The 22,594-nt window shown below is 44.1% G+C and overlaps 1 protein-coding gene across 4 annotated transcripts in view; it reads left to right on the top strand.

The window, feature by feature from the left end:
* The window catches only part of POLI (DNA polymerase iota), a 35,070-nt gene that overhangs the window by 6,916 nt on the left and 5,560 nt on the right, over positions 1 to 22,594 (top strand). For 3 of the 4 annotated variants that reach the window (XM_075586503.1, XM_075586493.1, XM_075586513.1), the window contains exons 3-9: positions 721 to 885; positions 5,166 to 5,321; positions 6,514 to 6,750; positions 8,583 to 8,761; positions 10,050 to 10,141; positions 10,455 to 10,588; positions 21,076 to 21,281. In XM_075586503.1, coding sequence (XP_075442618.1) covers positions 721 to 885; positions 5,166 to 5,321; positions 6,514 to 6,750; positions 8,583 to 8,761; positions 10,050 to 10,141; positions 10,455 to 10,588; positions 21,076 to 21,281 — 1,169 coding nt within the window. Of the gene's footprint in view, positions 1 to 720; positions 886 to 5,165; positions 5,322 to 6,513; positions 6,751 to 8,582; positions 8,762 to 10,049; positions 10,142 to 10,454; positions 10,589 to 11,133; positions 11,221 to 21,075; positions 21,282 to 22,594 lie in introns of those variants that run through there. The other variant, XM_075586522.1, reaches the window with a different exon arrangement.

The raw sequence follows: 22,594 nt of genomic DNA, 5'->3' as shown, positions 1-22,594 counted from the left end.
TACTTGTATAATATATAACCCTGCTCACGTAATGTAACTATGTATTTGTAACCATGTATTATTTGTCATCATAACTCTATGCCCAGGACATACTTGAAAATGAGAGGTAACTCTCAATGTATTACTTCCTGGTAAAACATTTTATAACTAAAATAAAAATGTATTTAACCCCTTGATTTCCAGAGGGTGTATAATGCAGTGCTTTTAGATTAGATTAAGCAGACGCACCCTTTAATCTGTCCTTGGCCTCCATGCAACTCTGATCAGTGACTGGAAATGTTCTGTATGAGGATTTGCCATTCTGCACTAAATGTCCCTGGGATCAGAGACAAAGGGTCAAAGTTTGCATTTGATCAAACAAGAAATGTGTCTTACTGGCACTTTAATGCTTTATCATGTACTGTAGTTCAGTTGTATGTTACTGTGGATTGGTTTATTAACCTTTTCTCTGCCAATGATGCCTACTGCTTGGTAGGCTCCTAACAGGAAAAGGGGTTAATAATCTTTCAAATGGGGCCTGAATTGTTTTATTGGAAACTTCAGTTAACAAAAATTGTTACTATCATCATCCACGACTTGTCATTTTCTGTCACAAATGGTATTTTTTTTTAAAGAAACATTAAATGCTAAATTTAAACTTACGCCTCAGACAGATACTTATTTTGTGAAAAATGTATTCTGTATAACACAGCGTAAAAAATAATTAACTTGCGGTTTTAGGTGTTCAACAGAAATATATCGTGGTTACCTGCAATTATGAAGCCCGAAAGCTGGGTGTTCAAAAACTGATGTCGGTTAGAGACGCAAAAGAAATATGTCCGCAGCTCGTGCTGGTTTGTGGGGAAGATCTAACACCCTATAGAGACATTTCTTACAAAGTCACAGGTACGCCTGATTATTCATTCTCAGAGTTAAAATGTGCGGGGGAAGTACTGGCGGGAAAATTAATTTTGGGATTGTGTTAGGCCTACGAGGAGGAAAAGAGGGTCATTTGTTAACTTATTTGTAAGACGTATATTTATGAGCAAAACGTAAAATGTTGCCACATTTTAAAAAAATATTATTTTAACTTAGAAATAAAAGATGCATTTGATTATTATGCAGCAAACCCGTTATTACAAACAGCAAAAGAAAATGTAAGAATTTCAATACAAGCCTGAGGTTACTAAAGTGCTGGATTGAAATGTATTTTGTCTTTTTTGCTCTTTGTTTTATTGTGGTGTTTGGTTTTGGAGAACCTCCATACATGTGGGTGGTTTATTGCTTGAGAGAGAGAGAGATCACCAGCCAATATTCACTACCCCACAGCACCGAACAATACGAGCAGATGTCGGTCAATTGGAACGTTTCGCTCATAAAAATACATCTTAAAAATAAGTTAACAATATTTTCTTCTTTAAACTAAAATTGTGCCTTTTAATTAAAAACAGAGGTTAATGTTGCTCAATTAAAAAAAAAAAGATATTATCTTACTGTAGCTGCACTATTCTTAGTGACCCCTTGGTTATGTACACATTTCTGTTCTCCACAGTTGAATTGTTGTCAGCAGGAAACCATATTTGGGCCTGGTCAACCTCACTGGCCAATAAAAAGCCACAAAGCCATCCTTGCAACATAACATTGCAGTTGTCTATTGGGTAACCATAGCGGTCATCTTGAACCAGAGGTTCCCTGCTGACGTCAGGGCCAGCTTGATGGCAGTTCCAACGGTGCGGTCACACTGAGCCCTGCGCTCCTCCCCACAACATTTAAACTGATTACTGTGGGAGAGCTCGGCTCTTCTGTAATGGTCTTTTACCATCTATCTGGCATCTCCTCCTGCTCCTCATCTCTGTGACGTCACAGCATCACGTTGCCATGACAAAGCACCGTCGCTGAGATGAGGAGCAGGAGGAGATGCCGGAGCAGGTAAGAGGCACCGAGCTTTCTCTTGGCACCGAGCCCCGCTAAATTGTAAGCCGGCCCTGCCTGCCGGTTAAAGGAGAATTCCATCCACAGTCCCCATTTTGAATGATTATGAAGCAGGGGGTCCATGAACTGCGTTAATTTCAGCTCCGGGGACCCTCTGGTTCTTGAGATACCTCCGCAAGTGCTGCCGGTTACTTCGCAGCTCTTAAATCTCCCGCGACACGTGGGCCAGTAGGGTGACTTTGTGGCTTCCTACTGCTCTGCATATCTAGAGATTTAAACCAAAATGTATCAAACAATGTAGAAGTAATAACAAATATTCAAGTGCTGGAACATTTGGGTAACAGTGATCATAACATGGTCTCATTTGAAATAAATGATCAAAAAACAGATTACTTGGGTTCAACAAAGACCTTAAACTTTAGATAGGCAGATTTTTATAAACTGAGGTCTAATATAGTAGTAATACAATGGGATGATGTTTTTGCAGGGAAAAATGCAGAAGATAAATGGGCAGTCTTTATAAAACATTGTTAGAAAAGCACACTTATCAGTGTATACCCTTGGGTAATAAGTATAAAAGAAATAAGTCAAAACCAATGTGGCTAAATAAACAGGTAGGGGAGGAAATGGACAAGAAGAGGAAGGCGTTTAGATTCTTTAAGTCAGAAGGGACGGAGACATCGTATCAGAATTATAAGGAATGTAACAAAAATTGCAAAAGGGCAATCAAATTAGCAAAAATGGATAATGAAAAAAGGATTGCAATAGAAAGTAAGGTCAACCCTAAAAAGTTCTTTAAGTACCTTAATAACAAAAAAATGAGAAAAGAAAATATAGGACCCTTTCAGTGTGAGATGGGTAGGCAGATTATTATTGGAGATAAGGAAAAAGCTGAGGTATTAAACAAATTCTTTGCCTATGTTTACCAGGGAAGAATCAAGTTCAATAGTAGTGCCGCAGGAGGAAGCCACAACCTCCATATTAATGAACAATTGGTTAACTGAGGAAGAAGTTCATAAGCGACTTGAAAAAATTAAAGTAAATAAGGCACCTGGCCCAGATGGCATACATCCAAGAGTTCTCAAGGAGTTAAGCTCAGTAATAGCCAAACCATTATATTTAATATTCAAGGACTCCATTTCCACAGGCTCAGTACCACAAGATTGGCGTAAAGCAGATGTGGTGCCTATATTTAAAAAGGAAGCTAGATCACAACCGGGAAATTACAGACCTGTAAGCCTGACTTCAATAGTAGGGAAACTACTTGAAGGTTTAATACGGGATAATATTCAGGAATACCTAATGGAAAACAAAATTATTAGTAATAGTCAGCATGGATTTATGAAGGATAGATCTTGCCAAACAAACCTTATTTGTTTCTTTGAGGAGGTAAGTAGGAATTTAGACCAGGGTAATGCAGTTGATGTGGTCTACTTAGATTTTGCAAAGGCTTTTGATAAGGTTTCACACGAGGTTGGTGTACAAAATAAAGAAAATTGGACTCAGTAATAATATATGCACCTGGATTGAAAACTGGTTAAAGGACAGAAAACAGAGGGTTGTCATAAATGAAACTTTTTCAGGTTGGGCTAAAGTCGTGAGTGGAGTACCTCAGGGATCGGTACTGGGACCCCTGCTTTTTAACTTGTTTATTAATGACCTTGAGGTTGTGGTCGAGAGCAAAGTCTCCATCTTTGCTGATGATACTAAATTGTGTAAGGTAATAGAATCAGAGCAGGATGTAATTTCTCTTCAGAAGGACTTGGAGAGACTGGAAACGTGGACAGGTAAATGGCAAACGAGGTTTAATACAGATAAATGTAAGGTTATGCATTTGGGATGCAAGAATAAAAAGGCGACTTACAAATTAAATGGAGATATATTGGGGGAATCCTTGATGGAGAAGGATTTAGGAGTGCTTGTAGACTGCAGGCTTAGCAATAGTGCCCAATGTCATGCAGTAGCTGCAAAGGCAAACAAGATCTTATCTTGCATCAAACGGGCAATGGATGGAAGGGAAGTAAACATAATTATGCCCCTTTACAAAGCACTAGTAAGACCACACCTTGAATATGGAGTACAATTTTGGGCACCAATCCTAAGAAAATACATTATGGAACTAGAGAGAGTGCAGAGAAGAGCCACCAAATTAATAAAGGGGATGGACAATTTAACTTATGTGGAGAGGCTAGCTAAATTAGATTTATTTACATTAGAAAAGAGGTGTCTAAGAGGGGATATGATAACTATATACAAATATATTCGGGGACAATACAAGGAGCTTTCAAAAGAACTATTGATCCCACGGGCAGTACTAAGGACTCTGGGCCATCCCTTAAGGTTGGAGGAAAGGAAATTTCACCAGCAACAAAGGAAAGGGTTCTTTACAGTAAAGGCAGTTAAAATGTGGAATTCATTACCCATGGAGACTGTGATGGCAGATACAATAGATTTGTTCAAAAAAAGGTTGGACATCTTTTTAGATGGGAAAGGTATACAGGGATATACTAAATACGTATACATGGGAAGGATGTTGATCCAGGGATTAATCCGATTGCCAATTCTTGGAGTCAGGAAGGAATTCATTTTTCCCCTTAATGCGGTTTTTTGTTTGCCTTCCTCTGGATCAATAAGTAAGTATAGACATAGGATAAAGTATCTGTTGTCTAAATTTAGCATATGTTGAACTTGATGGACCGATGTCTTTTTTCAACCTCATCTACTATGTAACTATGTAACTTATCAAACGGGATGCTACCGGGGGCACTTTCAGAGGTATACCAAGAAAGAAGGTGTCCCCAGAGCTAAAATTAAGGTAGTTCAGCTCCCGGGACCCCCTGCTTCCCACCTATCTAAAAAGAACACTCCCTTCAAAGGAGGATTGCTGCTTTAAGAAAGAATGCAACCGATTTGTATCACTACTTTTGGACTGAGCAGCATATGGGTGGGAGGGGGATACTTTGCTGGTGGAATGGGAGGGCAAGTTTTAGGCCTTGGGGGTCTTCTCAGATGTTCTGTAGATCTCACTGGAAATCAGTGTGAAAATTGCCTGAATTGACTTTCATATGTCATTTCTTCTACAATGTTTTTGCATTTCCATATTTAGCAAACACAATACGCTGTTGATCTCAGTGTGGAAATCCAGTTCGTATGTTTGAGTAATCTGCGTGCTGAAATAAAGAGGCAATACGCCTCTGAGTCAGTGCACTAGTGGTTGCCTGTGCTGATCGCTAACAGTTTTCTTTATTATTTAGGATTGCTGGAGGAGTTCAGTCCCCGGGTTGAAAGGCTTGGATTTGATGAAAACTTCATAGATATCACAGAATTGGTGGATAAGAGAATACAAGAGGAGCAGCAGAGTAATATCAAGGTTGAAGTGTCCGTGTCTGGTCACGTGTACAATGATCAGAGTGAGTGATTAGATACTTTATTTATTGTGCTATTGTGTCCATGACTTTCAGTTCCATATGGCAGCAGTATAGAGCAAACAAGCGCTTCTCCGTCTTATCCTCAGGGCACCCAAACAAATCAATATTCAAAAGTAAATGAAGCTATGACATGCTGCATAGCTTAATAGTACATATTTGGATATCTAGTAATGGGATTGATAGAAAGTTATTTTATCTATATTTGCTTTTTTTTTTTCTGTTGTCATTTTTTCTTGGATTGAGAAAACCCAGTCGTGTAACTCCCTATACGCTATCATACATCACATATATATATATATATATATATATATATATATATACACACACACACACACACACACACACACACACACACACACACACACACACACACACACTCTCATACTCATACTCTGTAGTGCCGACGACTATTCTAAAACAAACCTGGGGCAATCTCCAAAAAGACCCAGATACATGCTGCAACATTTTTGCAGACAGACTAATGGCCCATCGGATTAACAGCGGGGGTCCCTGGAAGTCCCATTCAAGCTGAATGAGACTGCCAGGAACCCCTGCTGTGTTAATCAGATGGGCCATTAGCCTCTGCAGAAATGTCACTGAAATGTACACAGCATGTACCTAGCTAGTTTAAGGCAAGTTTAAGGCAAATTTTACAATACTCGTTGGCTCGTCTGTAGATTACAGGGATTTTGTGTTTGTTAATGCCAGTGACTCTGTGTAGTTGTATGTGAGAGACAGAGGAGCAATGACTTGAAGGACAGGAAAAAAATCTTGAAGGAAATGTGGGATTTGGAAGGGCGATGGCTTGGATGACCTTTGAGACAGATCATTGAAGGGGCCAGTAGTTGAGGCGAAAGAGGATGTGGACAAACTTCTTCATCTCCTGCCACATAAATGCGTGGTTGACAGGGATCCACCTATTATTTTCCTTCTCTGTTCGTTACACATACTTACTAAAAAGAGAGGACCCTATACTAAACGTTTCAGTTAAGCTACTGGCGCGTTTGTACTGGTACGTCATATGTAAAATTATTGGAATGAAGAGATTGGGGACCTTGTTGGTCCCTTGGGGGTGATTAAGGTACAAAAGGGTAAGAACCCCTGCTTTAGAGGTTACACAAGGTATATTTGTCAGAACGTTGAAAACAAATCACACTCCATTCTTTTTCCCCAGCCATTAATGCACATGACTGGATGCACACGCGGATAGCTGCTGGGTCTCTAATTGCAGCTGAGATGCGGGCAGCTTTGTATAACAGATTGGGCCTCACGGAATGTGCAGGAGTTGCATCCAATAAACTGTTATCCAAGTTGGTTTCTGGGACATTTAAACCAAACCAGCAAACAATTCTGCTTCCTGAAAGTGCCAGCCATCTTATCAACGGTCTTGACCACGTCAAGAAAATTCCAGGTAGGGGGATTTCTAGTGCTGCTTAAAAGCTTCCTGTTTTAACTCCTTATATGCTCTCCATTTCATAGAAGTACTTAGGATGGAGAATAATGTATTAATTGCTGCACGTTGCTGTGTTTGATAGAAAGTTAAGTTTAAAGCATCAATCCCCACATAGAATACCTTTAAGTGATGATTGCCTGCATGATCGCCCACAAATCTGAAGCTAAGCACATTAGCTGCTCTACCACAATTCTGTGAAAGAAAAGCATAAATGAAAAGTACATTGGAGCAGCGGTGCGCAAACTGGGGGGGGCGTGAGATTTACTGCGGGGGCGCAGGGTTTACAGAGGCCCCGCGTGATTCCCGGAGACACTTAAATTATGTTCCGGGGAAGCGGCGAAGGCCTCTGTAAACTGCACTTACCGTGGTTCAGCCGGCATCTGGAGACGTGTCGCCATGGCAACACGGCGTCATGTGCCGCCACGTTGCTATGGCAGCATGACGCCCAGACGCCAGGAACTACGGTAAGGAGGGAGGGAGAGAGCGGGGCGTGCAGATAGCAGGACAGCCGGCAGGGGGGCGCAGGGGGAAAAGTTTGCGCTCCCCTGGGTTAGAGTACAAACCCCAATTCAGCCAATACTAAAATAAATAAAAGGTTATTAGGTCTTCATAGTCAACTTGGTTTAATGGAAGAGGATACTGTGGTCCACATTTACTAAACCGTGCTAAATTTATAGTATCAATCATTCACCTGCTCCTTTGTTTAATTTTGTTTTGCAAAGTGATTCTTACTTTAACCTTGAGTGCTCTTCTGACCTCTTCATGGGGGTTCCTGGACTCCCTTGGGATTCTTACTTTAACATCGAGTGCCCTTTTGACATTTACTGGACATGACGGTGGACAGCACATTGGTGGCCTTTGTGACCTCCAGTGACCATCATCCCCTTTGCTTGTATTTCATGGGGACGTCACGCTCATCACTCCACTAGTCCCCTTGGGTTTTTTTTATTCACCATTATATGTTTTAATAGAAATGGATACGTGAACTTGTGGAATTTGTTAAAAACAGATTACAAATAAAATGTATTCTGGTTGTTTTAGTCACTACCTGAGATATCACCAGCTTTTCTGGACCAAGTTTATTCAAGAAACGTTTGCACAGTATAATATTATAAGTAAGATTAAGAAGGAGCAGTTGTGCCCTGTACCAGTTCATATCCTATATGTTCGTTTGCGGTCGTTGGCTTTCTCTTTACATCACCAGTCTAGTTTTTGCACCTTAATGCCTTGGAAGGATGTTACTGTAGTGCCGACGAGTATTCTAAAACAAATCTGGGGCCATCGCCAACAAGACCCAGGTACATGATGGGTACATGCTGGGTACATGCTGCAACATATCTGTGACATTTCTGCAGACAGACTAATGGCCCATCGGATTAACAGCGGAGGTCCCTGGCAGTCACATTCAAACTGAATGGGACTGCCAGGGACCCCTGCTGTGTTAATCCGATGGGCCATTAGTCTCTGCAGAAATGTCACTGAAATGTTGCAGCATGTACCTGGATCTTGTTGGTGATAGCCCCAGATTTTCTAAGGCAAGTTTTAGAATACTCGTCGGCGCACCTGTAGTAGTGTTATCTTCCACATAACATACAATTATACTTCAGACCGGCTGAAGATGGTGTGTGAAGCAATAAATGGCAAAGTTAGTGTTTGAAAAACGATGCTGGAAATACATCAATATTCCCTTATCCGTGCACATAAAAATGCTTTGCATATGCAGAGAACGCCGTTTTGATAAACCCCAAATAATATTACTAACCTTCGCTGAACTGTCTTATAATATATAGGTATTGGTTACAAAACTGCGCAGCGCCTTGAATCTCTGGGCGTGAGCAGTATACGGGATCTGCAGGCCTGTCCCTTCGCAGTGCTAGAGAAGGCGTTTGGTGGCTCTGCCGCTCAGCGTATGCAGATGCTGAGCCGTGGAGAGGATGATTTACCTGTAACACCGTCTGGACCTCCCCAGGTATCACAGACTTCTGTCAATTCCTTTATGTACCGAGTAGTTCATTCACCAGATCCCGTATTTCTACAGCATATAGGGGACACACATGGGAAGATATAGGTGGGGTTTGAGAAGCCCGGGGCACACCTCCGTTCCTGAGAGATTCAATGACACTGGCCAATCTGCGGCCACCGGGCTCAGCTTTGCTCCGGTGACCAATAGAAAGCTGGGACATCATGATGTTGCTGCTTTTTGTTGGTGAGCCCACAGCAGTAGTCATTGTTCTTATTATTGTACCAGGATAATATAACTTCTTTGGATCTAGGGGTCCCTGGAGGTTGGTTCAAGTGTATCACAGTTTGGAGGGGATTGCAGCTTTAAAGCAGCAGTGGTTGTGGTTTTTGTTTTTGTAATAGGATTGAAGCAGGGGGTATCTGGAGCTGAACCGCATTGATTTCAGCTCCGGGGACCTCTTGCCTCCCGAGATACCTGGCTGGGTTCACAATATGACAGCTTTAAATGTCCTGCAGGCCAATAGGAAGCCGTGACATCATCCCTTGCGGCTTCCTACTGGCGCCACGTGACCGGGACATTTAAACTGAAGCGATACCGGCGCCCCATACAGAGGTAAGTAAAAAGAGCCACGAGGATTGCTGCTTTAAAAAGATCAAACCTGCTGTCTAGTGAGAGATACAGTATATATTTATAGTGTAAAATGTTCCAGCAACTGGTCATGCAAACAGAACTACTTTCCTCAAGCTCAGGTGCTAAGAAGAATGCAGATAACATTTGCAGAAAAAATGAAAATATTTAATTAAAAGCTGGTGTTTATTTGACATATTTCCTTCCTGGTAATTAGATCAGCCAGAAGCGGTGTCTTTCCAGCAACCCTCATTCCAAAGGATCTTAAAAACTCCCACACGTAATGTCCTCCCCATTACGCTTTTCCTCGTCCTCTAATAGTCGGTATTAAGTTTCTGAGAAGCAGTTGTTAATGTTAATCTCAGTGGTGTCTTTCTCTACTCACCTGTAGGTTAATGATGCTATTTTACAGCTAATTACACATTAGTATGTCTATTCTTTGCACTCATGTCTGCCCCCAGGAATTAAGTGTCTGTAATAGTTGTAGTTAGCCATACACAATTTCATATACACATCTATTAAGGGAACATGGCAAGAACACTTTAATGCCCAGTGTGCAGACCTTTTCCATTACACACCCCTGCTGTTTTCAGTAATTGCTACTACCTCTTTTTTCTGCTCCGCAAATATGAAGATTATATTCTTTCTCTTTTTAATGTTTAAACAGTCCCTAAGTGATGAAGATTCATTTAAAAAGTGCTCCACTGTATCGGAAGTTAAATTGAAAATGAAAGAACTATTGAACAGTCTATTAAACAGGTAAGCACACGCATCATATTACTTTCAATAACACAAGGCTCACATACTGTATATATAACACACACACACATACTATATATTATATTAAATAAAGAAGGAATGTTGCATTGAAGATGACTAGAGGAGTTTGTTATTGAATTGATAGAATAAGAGGTACTATACTGATAAAAGTTAATATTACTCCTCTCTGAGGACACAAATGGCCATATAATCAGTAATCAAACACAAATGTTGAGTGTGTTCATAGCTTTATTTTTCTTTATTGGGATCGTGTATTTGACACCATGGATGAATGTATATGTTCTTTGTCTAGATTATCCAAGGACGGAAGAAGCCCACATACACTGCGGCTAACCCTACGTCAGTTCACACCAACAAATAAGTGGTTTAACCGGGAGAGTCGCCAGTGCCCTATTCCAACACACATAATCCAGAATCTTGGTACAGGTAGAGGATTATTTTTACGTTACGTCAGTTCTGGCCCAGTAGAGCTTACAGTCTAATTCTCTTTCTGTAGATTGTGTGCTAATGTATTTATTATAATTATAGTGGCTCAGGTGCCTGCAACTACTGTACAGTATATTTGAGGTCACAGGAATCTAACACTGTCGCATATTACAAGATCAGTAAAATCATCTCCGTACCACTCTTTCTCCGATTGTAGTATGTCAAACTATGTACTTGTAAGTAACATTTCTGAAGCTGTCATGGAACAAGAATCACATTCCTGCCCGACCCCCCTTCTGCTTGTCAGCTCCTTAAGTTCAGCTGCAGGCATTGGCTCCACATACACACACTGTGCCTGTGTAACATGCAACAATGTTGCATTTTTTTGCCTCTGAGCACATAATCAGTGAACTGCTACTGCAGCTTCTCCAGTCCTCCCAGTTAATGGACTTTCCCATGTTCTCCCCTGTCTTTTGCTGACAGTTAGTGCAGTCCCACTCAACCTTTAGTGTGACCCCTGCCCCTCACTTTCTTTTCCATCCTAGATTACAGTGAGTACAGACCTGTCTGCATCCACCCCTGGTAAGGCCTTTCTCTCTTACCATAGTCTAACCTCGCAGAAGCATCCCACATAGAGAAGCACTCTCTACCTACATTACACCCACAAGTTCCTGTGTTTTCTAATCCAGCAATAAAATTAAGAAAGACATTAAGGACTTGTCATGCTTTGGAAGAGGGAGGACATGAGTTGAGCTTACTGGAATCATTCACACATCATTCGTGACCCTGGTTCCAGGAAAGTAAGAGAGAGACCGTGTATTAGAGGTCTACGCAGAAGCTATCACTCACAGCCTTCGTGCTACAAAAGTGCAGCTCTACACAGCTATACAGCAAACTGCACACAGCCTGCAACCTTACAGAGAACAAGCAGGCAGCCTACATAGCAAATAATCAGCAGTCTCTCACCACATTGCACAAGCACGTTGCTACACAGAGCCACAAGCCTCTACACAGCAAACTACCACAGCTTTATGCAAAGACAGTGAGCAGCCTTACTTTGCTAATAGTACACAGAGCAGCCTCTGCAACTGCACACAGTCTGCAGCTTTCACAGACAACCAGTAGCTCAAGCTGCGCAGCAGCCTTGCAACAGCAGTGCTCCTCTCACAATTACTAACTGCCTTTTTCTCTGCCTGAGTTCACCCGCTGCTCAGCCCCACAGTGAGGAGCCAACGGACACCTGTAAGTACAGCTACCCCAACGCTGCACGCTGCAGGACACCGCTCGGCATCATCTGAGACAGACGCCCATCGCTGACAAGGTAAAAGACCGCACGCCACACGCACTGGCAAAGGCCTACACACACCTACAGCATGGCAGAACTCAGAGCCTCACCAGACATCACGCAGGAAAGCGATCTCTCAGACACAGAGACCGCCGCGCAACTGCAACAGGCGCAGGCAGGCGCAAGGCCTAAACGGACAGTCACACTGACACAAAAGGCCCGCGAAAAATATGAGAGCGACATTGAAGCGCACCGCGCTAAATTAGAGTTGGCCTGGGAAACAACCACACTGGGAATACGCAATGTCACTAGTATTGGCAACTATGCGCAGCAGCTCGAGCAGGCAATAACGCAATTAAGGACTGATCACTCGCGTTATCAAGAGCTATCAGAGGCATACGTTACTTACCTGACCAGGGCCAACACCAGCGAAAGCCTGCAAGAAAGAGACTTACAGAGCAACATTGACCTGGCACGACACAGCCGCGTACGTACCACTATCACGGAGGCTGAGAGTAGGAGAAAGGACCTTTTGCTGGAAACCGCATCGCAGCGCTCAAGCACATCCAGACACTCATCAAGGTCAGCAAGATCAGCGCAGTCTAACGCGTCCAGCGCAAGCACAAACGCTACCAAGGCGAGAGCCGCTGCAGAGGCCGCACGTGCCCGGGCCGAATATGGTCGGAGAGAGGCAGCCGTAAGGGCAGAAAAGGCGCGCATAGAAGAGGAGGAGCAGGTCGCCGCCGCCGCCTCCGCTGCCAATGCCGCCGCCGCTGCTGCCGCCGCCGCTGCTACCACCGCCGCTGCCAATGCACGTAGAAAGGCCGAATTAGACGCGGATCTAGAGGCTCTAAGCAAAGAAGAAGACGCCGCTGCCGCCATAGCCCAAGCCGAAGTCCTAGAAGCAGCTGCGAGACAGGACGGCGGGGAGCTACCCTACAGACGGATTGCCTCAGAGGATCCAGCCCAACGCACTGAAGACTATGTAAGGAGCCTCTTCAGTGTAAACACCAGCGCACCATCTCAACACGGAGGGAGCGACACCACAGACAACGAAGACTCGCTAGGACCACGAGGAGAAGACGCTGCTCCGTCAATGGCACACGCTGCCTGGGATAGCCACAGCCGCAACAGTGATCCACACGCCAGAGCGCACACGGATGCACCACAACAGGCTCGTAATCCAGGTACACCCACGCGGGAGAAAACAGCCCCTCACACTGGCCGGCAGTCATCACGCGTCCACGCCAAGGAAGAGGCGACCGCAAAGACCGTCCCAGCAACTACCTCAGAACGGGGCAAACGCGCCGACGTCTCAGGTCTGACAGACATAGCCAAGTACATGATCCGGCGCGACTTGGTGCACGCAGGACTCATCAGCTTCGACGACCGCCCTGAGAACTACCGGACGTGGAAGTTCACGTTCAAAGACGCAATCGACAGCTTGGACTTCTCAGCAAGGGAAGAGCTCAACCTGTTAGTTAAGTTCTTGGGGAACGTATCCAGGGAGCAAGCGCAGAGACTTCGGACGGCAAACGCGCATCAACCCCAAGTAGGTCTTGACCTAGTGTGGGAAAGGCTAGAAGAGACCTATGGCAGCCCTGAAGCAGTCGAGGATTCGCTCTTCAAAAGAATCGAGAGCTTCCCCAAGATCACAAGTAAAGACTACTCGAAGTTACGAGATCTTGGAGACCTGCTGCAAGAACTGGAGTCCGCAAGGAAAGACCATTCCTTAATAGGTCTCAACGCCCTAGATTCAGCTCGTGGAGTGAGACCCATCCTGGAGAAGCTACCCTTCAACCTCCAAGAAAGGTGGCTTTCACAAGGTTCCAAATACAAAAGGGAGAAGCAGGTTGTCTTCCCCCCATTCTCATTCTTCGTGAGCTTCATCTGCGAAGCGGCAAAGACAAGAAACGATCCCAGTTTCATCTTAGGTGCGCAAACCACATACAGTGCAAGCAGCCCGAAGAACGAGAGACCAGCGACGAGATATGGTAACCCCCAAACACCCATCTCGGCCCGCAGGACGGACGTGCCTCCCACGGCCCAAACTACTCCCGATCAGTCGGTCGCCGGAGACAAGGAACCAAGGGACCCAAACAGGGAATGTCCCATACACAAGAAGCCACACCCACTCAACAAGTGCTTTGGGTTCAGGATGAAGTCCCTAGAGGAACGCAAGAGGTTACTTGGAGAATTCGGAGTTTGCTTCAAGTGCTGCGGTTCCACGACCCATCTAGCCAGGGACTGTAAGGAAGAGATCAAATGCACAGTGTGCGAGAGTGACAAGCACGTGACAGCGTTACACCCAGAGGCGATGACACTCCACCAACTCAAGAACCCATCCTCCATAGCGGAGCATGGCGGGGAGAAAGAAGAAGGAGAGCCAACATCCGTCACATCTCAGCGCACTGAGGTTTGCGGAAAAGAAGGTGACAAAATGTCCTGTTCCAAAATATGCCTTGTCGCAGTGCACCCCCAGGGACAACCTGAGAAGGCTATTCGGATGTACGCAATCCTCGACGACCAGAGCAACCGATCACTGGTCAGGTCAGAGTTCTTCGACATGTTTAACATACAAGATGGTGCCTTTCCTTACACTCTCAGAACGTGCGCAGGGCAAACGGAGACCACAGGGAGAAGAGTGAACGGCTACACCATATGCTCAATAGACGGCAAAGTGAACATGCCCCTTCCCACACTCATCGAGTGCAACCACATGGCCACAAACAGGGACGAGATACCCACACCAGACGTGGCACTCCATTACCCCCACCTCAAAGGAATAGCCAACCACATCCGGCCGGTGGAACAAGACGCCAAGATCCTGCTGCTGCTCGGTAGGGACATCATGAGGGTACATAAAGTCCGTAAACAGCACAACGGACCCCACAACGCGCCATACGCCCAAAGACTCGACCTAGGATGGGTGATAGTGGGCAACTCGTACACTAACAGAGAGCACGGGCAAGACTACGTTGATGCCCGCAGAACGGAGGTGACAGAATGTGGACACACATCTCTCTCTGAACCATGTCTTGGCCATCTCCAAGTGACCGAAGGGCCAAGTGAAGAGGAAAAACAAGGTCATACCCCTGAGACCAACAAAGACATCCTCACGCCGATGGGATGCGACAATGGCTTAGGATGCTCAGCAGTCCAGACAGCCAAGGATGATGAGTCGACTCCACCGAAGGAAGAGAGGAACCTCCCAAAGGTGACCGACAAAGGGATCGTCCTAAAAACAACAAACAATCAGACAATACTCCCGCGAGCAAGGGCACAATTAAGACGTACAGTTGTTCCTCTCCACAGAGTATCAAGCAACAGAGCAACCAATTGCCACGGCTGGCATAGCCGCAAAAGATTGCGCCCCACAGGCGAAGCCACAGTGTCAAAAGGACTGTTCGTTCAAACACGTAAGAGGGGACAATTGCAGAGACATTTCCCAAAAGGATTTACAAGGACAAAAGAGACTGTTCTTCGTCATGTCCAGGGAGAAAACAACCTCCCGATGGCAGTCAACAAAGAAACACAAAAGCGTTTCACCAAACTACGCGGAGATGTTCTCGTGCAAGAGAAATGTACCGATGAACTACGGTGCACAGCGTTCCAGACAACAAGGAACGATGACAAACAAACACCCTCGAGGGAAGATAGAGGATTCCCGAGGTTAACTGTCAAGGAGCTCTCTAAAGACGGACTAAGCAGTCGGGTGACTCCGCTACCATTCCGTTCACCAAGGAGGCGCTTCCCAAACAATGGAGAACATGCCATCTCTAGGTTCACCTCGCACCTCTGCGGCCCACAAAGGGAACCAGAGACCAAAAACAACTTTGTGGTCTTCATCCAGAAGATATTCTTTACCGGCCACGCAAAGCCAGCACCTCTAATGGAGGAAGGCAAAGAATGTCGGTACCTCCAATCACCTGGGGCCTACCACCCTCCGGTACCCGATCAAATCCGGGTAATGTTCAACCCCAGCGCTCAGCTTCAGGGAGTCTCCCTGAACGACGCCCCCTTTATTGGATTACATTCGACAACCAGTTTCCCAGGGACAGTAATCCGCTCCCACAAGGAGCCAAAAGCCCTCTCCTTCTGCCAAACGCCAGGTGATAGAGCAACAGGCTGCCACGGCTGGTATACCTACAAGGGGATACACTCTGTGGGTGAAACTACAGAGACAAAAGGACTGTTCTCTCACAAGACTAAAAGGAAACAGTGCCAGAGACTTTTATACAAAGACATTGTGGTGCAACCAGCAAACCTGGAGCTGTGCATCCACCCTGCATCCTTTGCCAAAGAACCTTGGCCAAGGGACCTTGATACCAGTGATACCGGCCGGTGTCACATCGCTATGTGGACATGGACTCTTGCATTGTTTGAGAATGTGATGTTATCTTTGTTATGCATTGCACATATGTTCCACATATTCCAGTTATATAGTGGTATCTCCAGATACCAGACGGGGAGTGTCATGGAACAAGAATCACATTCCTGCCCGACCCCCCTTCTGCTTGTCAGCTCCTTAAGTTCAGCTGCAGGCATTGGCTCCACATACACACACTGTGCCTGTGTAACATGCAACAATGTTGCATTTTTTTGCCTCTGAGCACATAATCAGTGAACTGCTACTGCAGCTTCTCCAGTCCTCCCAGTTAATGGACTTTCCCATGTTCTCCCCTGTCTTTTGCTGACAGTTAGTGCAGTCCCACTCAACCTTTAGTGTGACCCCTGCCCCTCACTTTCTTTTCCATCCTAGATTACAGTGAGTACAGACCTGTCTGCATCCACCCCTGGTAAGGCCTTTCTCTCTTACCATAGTCTAACCTCGCAGAAGCATCCCACATAGAGAAGCACTCTCTACCTACATTACACCCACAAGTTCCTGTGTTTTCTAATCCAGCAATAAAATTAAGAAAGACATTAAGGACTTGTCATGCTTTGGAAGAGGGAGGACATGAGTTGAGCTTACTGGAATCATTCACACATCATTCGTGACCCTGGTTCCAGGAAAGAAGCCATAGAGCGAGTGATGAAGCATATTTCAGATTAATTCCTTCCTGACGCTGTCCTCCTGTCTACCATAACGACCCACTTTTCAGCATTTACAGCGATCAAAAACATGAGTATCGAGAGAGAAATAGCACCATCCTGCATATATGGTAATATGCTTTAATTTTCGATGTACAGGCAGTTCTCGTTTTCCAACGCTTCGCTTTACAACGAATGGCTTATCCAACGCTATGCAATGCATACCTATGTTCATTTTTACAACGCCAAAATGGCTTGTCCAACGCTCTTATGACGCTTTGCAAAGTTGTTTGTGTGTATAATATATATTATATTTTTATATTATAATATAATATATATATATATAATACAGTATATACACTATAATTTGTGTATGCTACATATCTTATTGTCTGCGTAAAATATTTTGTGTATTTTAACATTAAAAATGCCTTTAGGAACGGAACCTTTCATTTAAACAGTGTTCCTATGGGAAAACGTGTTTCGCTTTACAACGTTTCGCTATCCAACGCCATTTTGAGTAACGCATTGTGTCGGATAACCGAGGACTGCCTGTATTCCATATATCTTCAATGGGAAAAAAAACCCCCAGAAATGGACGTCAGAAAAGACCATTTAGCCAACTTATTATCACTACTTTTTAATCTTTTTTTGCTGGCTGAGGGGCCAACAATGCATGACGTAAGCGTTAACGCACGTTCTCTGGGATTCACTAAGCGCCTGTGCAGGATATCGCATTGACTTGAATGTCAGATAACGCTGGATCAAGGAGTTTAATACCTTGCATCTGTGCTTACTCAATCTGCCCATTGGTCTACAGGCTGTCTGATGTCAAGACATTGAAAACCTATTACACGTATGGGCAAAAGTTAATTGAACTTCATTTTTCTTTTATACTTAAATGTTTTATTGATTTTCAAAATTCATCAGTGGAGCGCGGACATAATATAGAGGAGGGTACAGCAATAGTTTTGACATTTTGTTTTGACATTCTCGATTTCAATGAGACATCCAGTATATATATCATAATCAGAAAAAAATATTCAATAATCCACCAAAATACCTCTGATACCAGTGAGTAGTATCTAATACTATTGTCACTACATGACTGCAAGGAGCCGCTCCAGGACACTGCTAGTTTTCCTACTGGAGGATGCTAGATTGGTTAAGGGGCAGGCGGTTGGAAGCTATCATAATGTAGATCAGTTGGGGTGCCACACCTTCTTCCATTTTGAACATGAGTCCCTTAGTATAGCTGTCTGTATCTCCATTTTAAGGGAATATCAGATTTTATTTTATTTTAAATTTGTATAAGGAGATTTGGACTTATCCAGAGAGAGCCTATGGAGCACCTTGCCGTTGTGACGTAGGTTAACAGGTTTTTTTTTTTTTTTAATGCCTGTCAATATCGGGTAGAGGCAGATTCAGGAAGCCTAACCATGCGTCCAAGGGCAATGGGATGCCCAGGTCCCTCTGCGAAAATTTGTGGGCCTTTTTCTACAGTTCGGCCACTCTAGGGCATGACCACCACATGTTAATGAATGTTCCCCGCTGACCGCAACCCTTTGGGCAGAGGGGCGACGCCCCCAGGAAAATTCTTGACAGATGTACTGGTGTTAGGCACCACCTGTATAATACCTTGTATGCAGTTTCTATATATATTATATAATATTGTGCCCCAGTCCTCATCTATATTCTGATTGAGGTCTGCCTCCCATTGTGACATGAAGGGAATATTTTCCCCGGTGGTTGTGAGGAAGATTGAGGAATAGAGAAGTGAGATTATCCTTTTTCTGTCGTACTCTTGAAACAAAGTTTCAAAACGTGTCTGTGATGGTGAGGGACAACATTCCTGGGCAAAGCCTTTTATCTGGAGGTAATGAAAAAGGTAGCTCCTGGGGACCTTGTGAGATTCCATGATTCCAAAACTGAGTGCAGTGTCTTGATGGAGAGGGAACGGATAGAGAGAAAGGTCAGGGACATGCAAGGGTACTATAGGGATTTAGTGACCCACTACAGTGTTCTAACTGACCCCCTGACTAAGATAACTGACCAGAGGGCAGTGATGCTTGCGGCCTGGTTCCCAGAAAGTGGACCAGCATTTCAGGGTCTGCAGTGGACCCTTGCCCTGTTGAACTTGGACAATGGAGGGGGCAAGGGGTCCAACCATGCTGGAGGACTTTACCAGCCAGAGAAACTAGATTTCTTCCCTGCAACCTCAATTTTTTTTTCAGGCTCAGCAAGCCACCTGATGATGGTGACTGTCCTGGCGCCTTCACAATTTACAGAAAGACTTTGTCTCACCCCAAGAACCTCAACTTCTGTCACCTGCTGGGGTGACTGCCCCAGAGCCTTGGTCTTGAGGGCGGAGGTGTGACGGTAGTGCTTAGCCGGCCTTCATTAATAAAGGTGGAGCCCAGCTGGCTGCCCCTGAAACCGTATGGCAAGGTCTGAGAGTGTCAGCTCTTGGGTCTAATATTGTACCTTACTGTATTGCCCTGTAATGTTGTTCCCCTTATACTGTCCCCCATAGGGTTATAAGCTAGGAACTGTGTGTGGGCTTACCGTGCACCCCAAAACTGAAACAACCTACCAGAGACTCTCACATCCACCACCAGTTTAAATTCTTTCAAATCTAAGGCTGTCACACATTTTAATCTGGTCTGTAACAGTTTCATTCGCCCATAATATATATTATCTTTAACAATGTCTTGTATATAATGTATACCCTGCTCATTTATGTAACTGTATTTGTAACCATGTAATATTTATCTTAACTCTGTGCCCAGGACATACTTGAAAACGAGAGGTAACTCTCAATGTATTACTTCCTGGTAAAATATTTGATAAATAAATAAATGAGTGCTACAAAGGTTGTATTTTAATGTTACTCATCATGTCCCTTATTCTGCGGACCGCAGTTTCACTAAGCGACATAGACCAGGGGAGACGTGTGGGTTGGAGAGTATGGGAGTCATGGAGGAATTCTTAGTTGAGAGGTTGAACCTCCTTTTGTTACGATCCCACAGGATCAAGTCGTGGGTAGGCAGGTTTGTGCCTTTTTTTTTTTTTGGAACGAACCTGGCATCCATAAGCATATGCCAAGATCCTATGGGGTCAGCAGTTCTGCCTTCAATTCACCCCATCCTTTTAGAAGCAAAAATTGTGCTGCCTCTGTTCTGGATTGGCATACTGGAGATTTTTTTGCTTATACAGGGAGTTTTTATTATTCCATATAAAAGATTGCAGGTCCTGTATAGCTCCCAGAGGAACCAGAATGGGGAGCGTGTGGAAGAGATAAAGGATTCTTGGTAGGAGGTTCATCTTTACTGCATTAGTCCTTCCTATCCAAGACATAATTTTTAAATTTGGATCATCTCACAAGATCCACTTTTAAGGTTTTACTTAGGCCCGGGAAATTTGTCTCCTGCAGTGTGTCATAATCATCCATCAAGAATGTGCCCAGGTATTTTATGACTTCTTTGCACCATTTAAAATCGAAGTTTATAGTGACTTTGATTTCATCTTTGGACAGGCTGATAATCAGGACTTCCAAATTGTTTATTTTGAAACCTGAGAGTCTACTAAATGCTCCAAGTTCTTGGAATAAATTTGGTAGTGATGTAATAATTTTTCCTCTGAGATCTTACTCCAGTGAGTGCTGCCTGTATCTCAGCTTGGACCATGCTTTTTAATCTGATGAAGAGGTCTTTGATGTCTTGTTTGATGGAATACTGTGGGTGTTCCTCCTGATCTGAGTCGGTCTGTACCGCCCTATGGCAAGCCGCCGCCATCTTAGCATGCTTACTGCTGTATCCCTCTTTGTGGGGTCTTTTTGTTAAATTTAGGGGCCATCTGGGCATATTCCGGCAGTCAGAATCTGGCTTTTTGGATAGTTAATGTGAGCCTAGATCATTTGTTACTACTGTTCAGCCCGTCTCTGAAGCATCCATTCCGTTGAACGCCGCGCATGCGTATCCCCATTGCACTTCATTTTAGATTAGTTTATGCAGTACACATTCTCCAAGAGCAGTAAGGAACGGGGCCTTATTAAAATAAACCCCACTTTTTCTCACTTCTCCTCTCTAGCTGTAGTGATTCACTGAATATTTATACATTTTACTACCAGTAGTGTGTTTGGTAACTATGTATTTCACTTTACTTCTAGAAAACGCTGATATCACCGCCTCTCTGGTGGAATTGCTAATGAAGCTGTTTGGAAAGATGATAAATGTGAAGATGCCTTTTCACCTCACACTTCTGAACGTGTGCTTTTCCAACCTGAAGGCTTCTAACTCTACCAAAGGATCCATTGGGTTTTATTTAACTCCGAAGACGACACCCGTATCAACTAACACAAGTAAAAGCGTCCAGGTAAGCAAATAGTCTTGACCCATATTATATGATGTAAAATATTGAAGTCTTTTTCTACTGTATATGCGCTGAGGTGGCCAATCTGGCCGTTTTTCCGCCCGGTTTCATCATTGAAGTCAATAGTTTCGTCCGAAATCAGCCGCGGATGTAGAAAAAGCCCCAGAACTAAATTTACTGAGGTCATACGGCCCGTTAGTGATTTGATTGAAGCTGCAACCCCAGTTGTTCGTTTTTTTTAATTTATTTTATTTAATTATTACTCAAGTAAAAACGTTATGTTCTTGACTGATTAAAAACCCTTGGCCACATACAAATCCAGTTTTATCTGCATTATCTCTATCATTTATGGTCAGATAAAAGAATGAACGCAGTTCTAAGGTTGGTTCATTGTCAGGGGATGAGGTACAGCGCAATTTATTACAAACTGTAGTCAATACAAAAATAGTTTGGTGTTATTTTTTTTTTTTTTTTAACCTCCTGACCTGGGGAGTCCCCTGGAGCTGCTCTGTGGTGCCCCGACCTCCGGGGACCCGCGGTTCACGTTTTGTGTCCGCGTATGACACTCAAAAATGACCAATATGCCAGCTGGGTAACCAATCGAAAGCTGCATGTCTTGGTGATGATGCAGCGAATTTCTATTCGCCGCCCCGGGATGAACATGGCCAGGAAGGTAATTTCTTTCCGTGAGAAAATATTCTCCCCCTCCCAAAGAAAGGAAGTGATATCTCGAGAATCGGGGAGGTCCCCGGGCTCAGCTCGGCTCAGGTAATTAAAACACCCGGCACAAAAAGTACAGTATAGGTCAGGGGTGGCCAACTCCAGTCCTGAAGGGCCACCAACAGGTCAGGTTTTCAGGATATGTAAGCAAATCGAATGAAAACGAAGCACAGCAAAATATGCAGGGCTGGAGGCAATTGAGTCAAATGTAACTATTTCATTGGCATAATAGCAAACAAAAAGAGAAATTATCTTTTCCTGAAACCAGGGTCATGAATGATGTATGAATAGTTCCAGTAAGCTTAACTCATGTCTCCCCTCTTCCAAAGCACAAACAAGTCCTTTTCTCTTTCTTAGTTTTATTGAGGGAAAATCACAGGGAGAAAGGTACTTGTAGATGTAGTGTGGGTAGAGAGTGCTTCTCTGTCTGAAGTGCAGTGTATCAAGGATGAGACAGTGTAAAACAAAAAGGCCTTGCTGGGGTAAATAGCAGGCAGTTACTCACTCAAAGTCCAGGGTGAAAAGGAAGTGAGGAGCAATGGTCACACTAGATGGGAAGTGAGACTATACTAACTGTCAGCAAGGACAGGGGGGTA

The sequence above is a fragment of the Ascaphus truei genome, chromosome 1 (genome assembly GCF_040206685.1).
Source record: "Ascaphus truei isolate aAscTru1 chromosome 1, aAscTru1.hap1, whole genome shotgun sequence".
Taxonomy (NCBI): domain Eukaryota; kingdom Metazoa; phylum Chordata; class Amphibia; order Anura; family Ascaphidae; genus Ascaphus; species Ascaphus truei.
The sequence above is the reverse complement of the archived record's forward strand: the minus strand, read 5'-3'. Positions and strand labels throughout refer to the sequence as shown.